The following is an 11,797-nucleotide window of genomic DNA, read 5'->3' on the forward strand; positions in this document are numbered from 1 at the left end:
CTCTAAGGGTCAAACAACAAAAAATAAGATCAAGAATCTTGGTGTTACTCTGGAGTCAGATCTGAGTTTCAATAGCAGTTAGTAAATCAGCATACTATCATCTCAAAACAATGCAAGAATTAGACACCTTGTTTCCAGTGAGGATTTCAGAAACTTGTTCATGCTTTTATCAGCAGTAGGGTGGATTACTGTAACGGACACCTCACTGGCCTTCCCAAAAAGTCAGATGCAGCTCATCCATCACGCTGCTGCCAGGATTCTGACCAGAACCAGAAAATCAGAGCACATCACACCTGTCCTCAGGTCTTTACACTGGCTCCCAGTTACATTCAGAATAGATTTTAAAGTATTATCACTTGTCTATAAATCAGTAAATGGCCTAGGACCTCAATACATTACAGATATTCTCACTAAATACAAACCTAACAGATCACTCAGATTTTTATGATGAAATAAATGAGAAAGTTCAAGAGTTCAGTCAAAGAAGGGTGAATCGGCTTTCAGTTCCTACACCCCTCGCTGCTTGAATCAGCTTCCAGAAATGATCAGATGTGCTCCAACATTAGGCACGTTCAAATCAAGACTGAAAACACATCTGTTTACCTTTACTAAATGAGCACTGTGCTACGTCCGACAGATCGCACAATTAAGTTTTTCTCTTCTTTTTCATTCTTTTATAAGCTGTTTTAACACATTTGAATCAGTTTTTATACGGTTTGTTTTTATGTTCTTATACTTGTTTCTTTTATTCCTGTTTATGTAAAGCACTTTGAATTGCCAACTATGAAATGTGCTATATAAATAAACTTGCCTTGCCATATCGATGCCAAAAAGATATATTGTGCAGCCCTAATCTATTTCATATATTTTAAAAAGTTATTCCTGTACTTAAAGGAACAGTTCACCCAAAAATGTCAAATTCCTCACCATTCGCTCACACTCAAGTGATTCAAAACATTTCTTTCTTTTTTCCGTTTAACACAATCAAGATATTCTGAATAATGTTGCAAAGACAACAGCCACTGACTTCAATAATAAGACTAAAAAGATTACGTTGAAGTCAATGGCTTTTTTCCCCCCAATATTCCTCATTATAACTTCTTTTAACAAGAGGAAAGAAACTCAAAACAGGTTTGAACAAGAGGAGGATGAGGAAATGATACTATTTTTTTAATGTAGTATCCATCAATGGAAGAACGGTTTTTACTATGGCTGCAAAATATATCGCTTGAGCATCGATATCCCAGTGTGTGTCTGCAATATTCACATCGCCAGATATGCAATGTTGAGTTGGGATAATAGATGACCAGAAACCACAGGTCAAAACACACAAGATTTGTTTAGATGCTGCAAAATTGAACCATAATAGAATGAAAGTTTATCATCTGCATGTGTTTTTAAGGTCTGTGACTACCTGAGTATTTTGAGTTCAAACCTGAGTTCAAAGCATTTTAGTTTTGCATAAAGAAGTTCAATAAAGATTATTTTTATTGAATTACTTGTATGATGAAGACTATGCAGTGTGTTTTACGTTTGAGTATTCAGTTTCTGTACCTGAATACTGTTAGACTCTCTCCAGAAAAACCATAAACACGGTTTATTGTACATGAATGTTCACTCCATTGTGTTTATTTATGACCGTAGTTTGTTTCTTATATGTATATAAATAAATTACCTATAAGGATATTTATATTAGGGTTGAGTCGATAGACGTCGGACAGTTTATCAAGGATGTACCGCTGGATCGAATCTCACTATAGTTATTAAACGTGATATATAATTAATCTTGTCTCTATCTAACGACTCTTCAGCCTTTTGAATCTATCAGGTAACGTGTCACGGCATCAGTACACTGCTTCAATCTTTAACGCTTGTACTTAGTCATTTTTGCGAAAACCTCAGATGCTGTTGGCTGGTTCCTGTTGATTGTGCACTTTTTTACCAAGTTTTTTATATTTCTTTATTGTTTTTAAGTTTTTTTTTACTAAGTTTGTCTATGCTATTATAACGACACAGATCACTCTGGCTATTCATGCCAAAGACCCGCGGATAAAGTGATTGCCAGGTGGTCATTTGTGTGTAACTTTATTTATTTATGATTTGGTTATGGGTAAAACAAAGACCATGCAGTTCAGGAGGTTTAAACGGTAGGCTACAAATAATTAATTTGTTATTAAATAATCAATTATTCATAAATAATTAATCCACCGCCACCTACGACGATGATGCCATCGTCCATCGCGATGTTTCACATTAGATGTCGTAGGTTGCCAAATTGGTCGACATCGCCCAACACTAATTTATATTTCACTCCCTTACAAAATCATCCCAATTAATCTAAAGTAACGACTGCAACTAGAGCTATTTAAGTCATCTGGTGAAATTGTATTTATATTGGAATATATATTGCAGAGAAAAAAAAAGTTGCAATGCAAAGTTTTTATGTGTTACATGCAGACATAGTTTGTTGCATTGATAAATAAATAAGTAAATAAATAAGTAAGTAAGTAAGTAAGTAAGTAAGTAAGTAAGTAAGTAAGTAAGTAAGTAAGTAAGTAAATAAATAAATAAATAAATAAACTCCTGGATGTCAGACACTAATGACAAAAAATAATTCACATAATATTTAGACAAGACTAAAAAATAAAAAAGGACTTAAAATAAATAAAGAAAAAAACAGCCTGATTAACCTCAAATAAGCCAAATAAAAATATAAGAATAGATATTATTTATTTAAAACACAGGTTTGCAGTTTTGGCTTGGATATGGATATCCATTATGCAATGTTTCGATTCATTTACAGTATATTCTCTTTGTTTGAGCTTTTCTTCATCAAGCTTCAAATAGGCTTGTGCCGGTATTCGGTAATGCGATAAATCACGGTAATGAATATGCACGATATTGTTATCGCGGGCACTTCAAAATACCGTGAAAAATATTAGATCCGAATTTATATTCTTAGAACGCGCCTTAGCTTATTTTCCATCAACCGCTTGAAGAAACACTGCGTATATGCTGCGCAGAACTGATGCGCACTCTGATGTAAACAATCCCCACATGTAGAAGCCCTGTGTGCGCGGCGCCGCTGCCACCGCGCTATAATCCTCACACGCAGGGGCGGACTTGCCATCTGGCAGACCGGGCACTTTCCCGGTGGGCCGACGTACTTTTGGGCCGGGCTGATCATCGTCTTATGATTTGATCGGCCCATAAAAGGCTTAGCAGCCTATCGTTTTTTTCTGCCTTATTGATTGACGCTGCTGTGATCTGTGACTCTCTGAAAGTAGATGCTTTTTTTCCCGGACAGACAGACCGGGCCGGCCCATGTGACACTGTGCAGCCCATTGGCTCTTTTCGGTATTGACATTGGGCTGGCCCAATCACAAACTCCTATTTTGGACTCCGTGTGAGCGTGCGTCGTCTGTGTGTATTTGTCAAAATAGTCGAGAGTCAAAGAGAAGAAACGCAAGGGAGGCGCAGAGAAATCGCGGGAAATACACCGGCGTTTCATTTAGCGATTCTGAAAAGTTCTCTGTTCATTCTAGTACACGGCTAAAAACGCAAATCAAGTGACCACACACTCTCTGCCCAGAGCTGCAGCCACTAGTTCAGCGGGTAAGGATAAACCCCAGGTGAGACTGAGTATAGTGCATGTCAGACAGTTCATCTGCTGGATGATCTCATCTCACTATAGTTGTTAAACGTGATATTGAATTCATCTTGTTGTCTCTATCTAACAATTCTTATGTCTTTTGAATCACTTGTTCTCAGTTAACTGTTTTGGCTGAGTGCAAAGATAAGCTAATATATTAATTTATGTAACCACATACACTGATTCTGCACATTGACTGATTGCTTACCTTTATCGTTTAAATTTAATGTACGTTATACTGTTATAATGGCCATTATTGGTTATTAAAACTGATATTCTGCAAAAGAGACAGTGTAAATCAAATATCAAAATGAAACAAATTTGACTTATATTACGTTTTCATTGTTTAGATAGTGAAACAGCAAGCAGGATGAGGTGAAAGAGGTTAAAATGTAACACTGTTCCCTTTGAAGATTTACCCATGCATTAGCAGGCAGTTTTTGTTATGTTTATTATTGAATATAGGCTGAGTGAATAGTGTATTGAATAAGCTAAATTGACTGTAGTGTATGAGTGTGTGTGAATGAGTGTGTATGGGTGATTTCCAATATTGGGTTGTGGCTGGAAAGGCATCTGCTGCATAAAACATGCTGGAATAGTTGGCAGTTCATTCCACGATTGCTGATCGAAGACGGTTTCCCTTTGCACATTCACTTTGATATAATTGCTCAAGTTTACTTTTATATTGTGTATTGTTTTATTTATATTTATTTGTATTTAAATGTTTGAAGTACTTTTAGTTAATTAAAAAGTTATTAAAGTTACTAAGTTGACGAAACTGAAGTTTTTTTGTGTTTTTTTACCTGTTTCTCTAGTAAAATTACAATATCGTGATAATACCGTATACCGTGATAAAAGCTCAATCAATTAATCGCAGCATGAAAATGTGATACCGGCACATGCCTAGCTTCAAATAACAATAACGTGTTCAATGTTGATCTTATTTTATTTCTTCAATAATAGAAGCTGAAACTATTCTCTAAAGAATAGGCTGGACGATTTTGTATATTATTATTTGCAATATATTGATTACACAGGACAATGCACTATGAGCAATTCCAGCGTTATGGATGTGACATTTGCAGTAAAAACTCAAAACATAATTTCACATAGAAAGTACATGTTAACATTATATTGAAACATCGGTTTATGTTTTCTAAAACAATTAGCCACAGAGTTATGGGATCAGAAATATATCAATCTGGTAACATTTTATATATTTTAAATGAGGAAAACAAACATGCGTTATAGATGTGACCAAAAAAGTTAGCGAGTTTACACTATACAACATACATTGTAGAAATTCTGTGAATTAAACAGCACAACGCAAAAGAAACGATGCTAATCAAAAGGATAAAAGTTGTCTCTCAATAGAACAAAAATGATTGATTTTATTTTACTTTTGCATTTATGAGGGAAAAGCTTCCTTATGGATGTGAGATCTCTCTGCTATGGAAGTGACAGATGTGAAATTGCCACTTGTGTGACTTTGGTGAATCAAATATAATTGTTTGAAAACATTGATAGACTTTTTTTGAGTATTTTTAAAGTACTGTAAAATACTTGCTGACATGCAAAAAATTTTGAAATGTTTTCTCTATCTTGGTAAAAACTTTTTTTTTTTCATGGAAAGGTTGACATTTGTAATGAACTGCTCCTATATATAATATAGACCATTTGAATGTGGTCATGTCATTGGCCCATGAACATTTACTGCTTGTTATCAAACTATTTCATATTTGTAACAAGAGGCAATTCAATCATAACTTACTGTTAAAACAGCTATCATAATATTATTTATCAATATGTGGCTCTTTTTGGATTCTCGGAATCTACAGAAATTAAAAATCTAAAACAGGAAATATGTTGGGACCATTGTTTTTGTTTGCATCCCTCAAAATGGTCTATAACAAAAAACAAGCAGAGAAATGTTACTACACAACAGCAGCGATGTTTAACTTCAAGCACTTTTCAATTTAACACAATATTTCAACAAAATATCAATGTCTATTTGCAAATTCCCACTGACAAAGCTGCCAGCATGTTTTCTAAAGTGACTCCAGACAGAATCTCCACTTTGGTCCATTTGGCAACAGACATGAGCTGATGCGGACAATCTCAAAATGGTCAAATCATCCCGGCAGATCTATAGCTTATCGCTTCTGCAGTTCAACACAATTTTAAAGCGCAGCACAGGAATTCATCTGATTGCTTAATCAATTGAATAAATAATCAATTTACTCAGTAGAACAAAAGTAAAGCAACAACCATTTAAAGAACACAATGAAAATTCGGTTATTTACTCAAATAAGTTTTGTTTTCTTCTGTTGAACACAAAAGAAGATATTTTGAATAATGTTGGAAACATGTAACCATTGACTTTCATAGTAGAAAAAATAAATACAACACTGTAAAACCCAACAGTTAACTTTATCAAATGAAATGAGTGTAGTTAACTCAAAATTTACTGAAAGTTAATTCCACTCATTTGAAAAGAGTTTTGAAGTCAGCGTTGAAGGTAATGAGTTAATTAAATACCTCATCACTTCAACTTAAATGGAGTTAGTTCACAGTACTATTAGGATTCGTTTTTGAACTTAAATGGTTTGTTGCAATCGGTTTCCTTAAACAGTTTGAGTTGCCTTAACTTTTTGGGTTTTACAGTACTCAGTTGGTTTAAGTTCTCTTCATTTATCAGATTTTACTTTGCTCAAAATGCTTCGTTTACTCAACTGGATTAAGTTCCCAGTACTCATCAAGATTAGTTTTTGAACTTACAGTAAATGGTTTGTTGCAATCGGTTTCCACAAATGGTTTGACTTACCTTAACTTTTTGGGTTTTACAGTGTATCGAAGTCAATGCTTAAATATTTAAAGCTTTCATCAAAAAATATTCTTAAAAAAACCTCAAACTGGTTTGGAATAAATCAAGGGTGAGTAAATAACAACAGAATTAAAAATTTGGGTGAACTGTCCCTTTAACTTTAAAAACTACACTGCAAATTAACAGTTTCACAAATGTTTTCCATTTATTTACAGTTGTGAATTGCATTATGATCTCTGCTCTGTCTGCTCTGTCGACTTTTGATGTTGAAAATTCAACTCTACAGTTTAACAAAGCAACTTTTATTGACATTTTAGTAGTCTGAAATAAGTATAAGAAATAATATAAAAGAAATAAGTCTGTAAAACAGCATAAAATGCACTGTCAGTTTATTACAAAGTTTTTGTAGCGTAATATACTATACCAACACAGACAATTGATCACTTTAAACTATTAAAAAGGTTAATAAAAGCCACTTTTTCGAACTTTTCAAGATTTTGGAGGAAAGATAAAGGTCCCATAATGCAATTTTAAAAGCATAAATAAAATGGGAAAATATTAATATATATAAAATGAAAAACATAAAATCACAACAATAACTAAAACAGCTAATTTAAGGACATTTTTACAGTGTAAACTAACTTCATGACCACACAAATCCACGTATTTGCAAATAAAACAGCAACATCCTTGTTGTTATTTAAAATGTTTCAAATCAACATCCCAGTAACATGTTTAAATCAAATTATTCCCAATAACAACAGACTTACCTTGACCACACTGCGTGACATGGTTAAGATAGTTCGTAATCCACGGGTTATGGAACATGTTGGAATGAAAAGGAAAGAAAAAAACGGAGGAAAACAAAAGAAAAGACAGACAGACCTGATCACAGGCTCAGACAGATGGAAAAAAAGAGAGCAAGAGAGAGAGAGAGAGGGACTGCAATGGACAGACTCGAGCTGATGGAAATGCACTCCGGCAAAACTGGAGGACTAAAGCAAACACAGAGAGAAAGAGAGAGAGCGGGGGAGAGAGAGAGAGATAGAGAGAGAGAGAGAGAGAGAGAGAGAGAGAGAGAGAGAGAGAGAGAGAGGTGCTAAGGCAGCTCACAGCAGTAATCTGATTACAGGCAGAAATTAGCCTGGATGATAAAAGTGGATTGCGGGAGCACGGTGGATTCCTGGACTTATGACACGGACACTGCTACATTTACACACACTCACACACGCGTCAGCAATCTAGGAGTCGCAAATACTCGGTGATGCAAAGGTGGAGTCTTTAATTATGTCTGACAAGTCTTCTCAATGTCTCAAAAACAACAAGCCAAATTAGAGGAAATCTTTAATCAAATTCAAAACTGCTGCTGCCAAAAACCTTTTCCTGCTTAGAGTTGTCTTGTTTCTAGTGCAAATATCTATTAAAAACAATAAGTCAATCTTAGGAGTTTCTCCTTAAAGGTGCTGTAAGTAAGTGTTTGACTCTTCTAAAGCAGAAAATAGCATGTTTGTAGATATTGAGGAAACTATTTAGGAATGCTAAGTGAACATTCTTGTGTCTCTGAAAAACAATGCTGAAGCCAGATATTGTGCTATGAAAATGGGCGTTCCGTGCCGGAATGTCTTTGTTTTGGCCCCCCGAGTTTGTTTTCGGCACCTTAGTTGCCTTTGTGGAAAACCACGTATTTCATTCATTCAGTCAGAAAGGCTCTCAAAGTATGTGTCTTTGACTGAAATGTGACCTCCGGTGGACAGTAGCAGACTCCGAAATGAGAGGCAGATTCAGAGTTCCACATGAGGTAGTTATTAATTAGCAAATAATATAAATATTACAAACGTAAACATCAGGTGAGCAGGTTACATTGTAAACCTGTGTCCTAAAAACACACTACATGATGAGATTTGCAGTGATAAGGAATTTGGCTGTTTGCACCAGACGAAACACAACAGATTTTTAAAAACAGCCATTCAGAAGCACAGAATAGTGCACTCACTGCACTCCAACAAAATGGTAAGGTTTAAAATCTATTTAATTAAATTAAACTAAGTAATGCTCTTTAAAAATTATTAAATGTACATGCTGAATCACTGATATGTGTTGGCTTGCTCTGAGTCACAGTTCAATTTCAAACGGTTTATTTTATTTTCAAGATCTGAGGTGAACTTATCTGCTGCTGCTTTCAGTAGTATGGCAATAAATGTCATGTAAAATGGCATTCAAACTCACATTATTAGCATTTAACACTGAATAAAGCACATGAGGTGTACCTGAGGTGATCATTGTCAGTTTCCTGCGGTTCAGTTGCAAAAAAAAAAAAGCCATTTCCAAAATATAAATTTCAGGTGTTGGTTAGGACAAAGACTTTTGGAAAATATTCCTTCTATTGCATGCCGTTGCTTTTAATTAAAACAGGATTTAAATCATTTTTGATTTATTGGGGTCGTCAATCTGGCAACCTGCTTTTGCGTGTTTTGAACCAGGGGTGCAATACCTAGTTCAACCACTGGGTGTCAAACTTACATACTACACCTTTAAGCCAACAGCTAATTATGTGCCGGAACTTTTTGTGGATTATCTGGGATCTACTTTTGCTGTTTTCAAAGAGGTTAAGTTTTAGCTGGTTACTGCTGAGCAGTTATCCCCTGCTGGCAGGAGACGTGTCTGTCACTTAATCATTTAAAGGGATACTGAAAATTACCTCATCATTTATTCTCATTTATTAAATACAGGGCTTGTAAACTGCTAACCCGACATGCCGGGGCTATTATCTTTTCCAGTCCAGCTACCAAAAATGAATCCCACATCTTAATGGGAGGAAAAATTAAGTCTATTTCAATGCTTTTGCATTATCTTACAAGTTGGGTAATTCAATTCAATTCAATTCACCTTTATTTGTATAGCGCTTATACAATTATGTTGAATGTCATTTTCATGAATTGGGGAGCCACTATCAATAGGTGTTTGAATTAGCCTTTGCACTAACTGGTGTTGTCAAAAAAACAACAACTGGTACTTAGGTACCAAGTTAATAAAAAAATAAAAATAAAACAAAAAAAGGTAAGCCTACCAGTTTTTTAGCCACACTTAAACAATAAATAACAATAAAAATACAATCAATACAATGTGGTTATTTTCAGAAATATGCACGTAGCCTATAATGAATGCCATTCTAACTTTTTTAATTTAGTAAATGTATGTATTTCTTTTGGGCGACACAGTGGCTTAGTGGTTAGCACTGTTGCCTCACAGTTAGAAGGTTGCTGGTTCAAGCTCGAGCTGGGCCCGTTGCCATTTCTGTGTGGACTAAGGACAGAAAAGACAAAGGGAAATGATTGAATGAATGTATTTCTTTTTATTTAGTAAATAGTGTCATTTCTTTTTGGTCTACTAGAATTTATTTCAGGCTACCAAAAACTGCCCTGCAAAAGTGCCTGCCTGAAAGGCTAATACAAGGTTTTGAACACGTGAAGGGGTGAGTAAAAGGTGACAGAGTTTTCAGTTTTGAATGAACTTCTTTTAAGCACACTACAATACCTGTTTCTAGGGTGGCAATATAGAAATTACATTCATTCAAGAGCTGTGCAATTATTCGAAATTCAGTTTCAATTTCAATTTTGGCTTTTAACGATTATGAAAAATCATTAATCAAGTTAAAACCATTATTGCTTCATATACCAGCCCCTTTCCAGTTGTACACATTTGTTGAGATCAGTTTAATGTGAAAATTAAAAAAAAAACATGTACTGTAATGTAAATTTTGCAGCAAATTCGAACCAATTATGTTTTAAAAGTGCGAAAGAGATCGCATGCTGTAGTGTGTATGCACTCAGCTCATCCTGAGAGACGAGCAGAGCACAAACATCTAGTCATCTTAATGCGAGCGCTCTAATGGTCAAACATATGCACATTTGTGTCAAAACACAGTGTTTAGTGATTATTCAAATTAACCCTCATTTGTGTAATAAACAAACAAGTTGAGAATCAAAAGACAAGTGAAAGTGAAACCATAAATCAGAACCGTACTGCTCTTAAAGTGACAGCAACATTCCTGCTGTCGACTGTTTTTTTTTTTTTTACTGTTTTATAAAGTTGAAGTCTGAATTAAAAGCCCTCCTGAATTACTAGCGGCCCGTTTTCCCCCAATTTCTGTTTAACAGAAACAAGAATTTTTTTCAACCCATTTCTAAACATAATAGTTTTAATAACTCATTTCTAAAACTGATTTATTTTATCTTTGTCATGATGACAGTAAATAATATTTGACGAGATATTTTTCAAGACACTATTCATTTAAAGTGACATGTAAAGTGACATGTAAAACCTTAATTAGTTTAATTAGGCAAGTTAGGGTAATTAGGAAGGTCATTGTATAACAGTAGTTTCTGTGATGCAAACATTAAAAAATACACATTGGTTAAGGGGCCCAATAATATCGACCTTAAAATAATTTTAAAAATACTTAAACATGCTTTTATTCTAGCCAAAATAAAACAAATAAGCCTTTCTCCAGAAGAAAAAATATTGTAGGAAATACTGTGAAAAATTCCTTGCTCTGTGAAACATCATTTGGGAAATATTTATAAAAAATGTAAAAAAATTCGGCGAATAATTGACTATCGCTTTGAATAATCGTGATTACAATCATGACCAAAATAATCGTGATTTTGATTTTCCCATAATTGAGCAGCCCTATATATATATATATATATATATATATATATATATATATATATATATATATATATATATATATATATATATATATATATATATATATATATATATATATATATATATATATATATATAGGTAGGGTGGCGTTGGGGAATCCAACACTTCCTTTATATTACAGGTGAAAAGAGTGTGTGGCAAAATAATTATCTGGATTTAAACATATGGCAAAAACAAATACTGCAATGACAACACATTGTATGAAGTACCTACAGAATACATGCCAATTTAACATTAATTATATAGAATGTACTTTTTTAGGCATCTAGAAAGTAACAATTTTAAAATCAAGTACCTGTTTAAGAGAGTATTGTATGCAGTCTTGATTTCCACTCGACTTATACCAGATTTCAGTTAGTTGCATCAAAAAGAAAGACATCAATTCTCTGCAAATCACTGCTAGCATGAACAGAGAGAGTGAGAGAGCAGCCAATCAGAATTAAGAGTGAGCAGTTTAAAAAAAACACAGTGTAATTAAACACCACAACTCTGAGTGAAAGTTCCAGTTGACGAATGTCATAGTATGCACTGGACCTTGACATTTTTAGCTGCTGTATTTAACAAAAATTATGAATTAAATGGCACACATG

The 11,797-nt window shown here is 34.2% G+C and overlaps 1 protein-coding gene across 1 annotated transcript in view; it reads right to left on the bottom strand.

The window, feature by feature from the left end:
* The window catches only part of svilb (supervillin b), a 90,572-nt gene extending 83,144 nt beyond the window's left edge, over positions 1–7,428 (bottom strand). The window contains 1 exon segment of the mRNA XM_056469666.1: positions 7,247–7,428. Within this exon segment, the coding sequence (XP_056325641.1) occupies positions 7,247–7,304 (58 nt within the window). The 5' untranslated portion in view covers positions 7,305–7,428.
* Between the last annotated feature and the right edge of the window lie 4,369 nt (positions 7,429–11,797).

Source organism: Danio aesculapii, chromosome 2 (assembly GCF_903798145.1).
Source record: "Danio aesculapii chromosome 2, fDanAes4.1, whole genome shotgun sequence".
Taxonomy (NCBI): domain Eukaryota; kingdom Metazoa; phylum Chordata; class Actinopteri; order Cypriniformes; family Danionidae; genus Danio; species Danio aesculapii.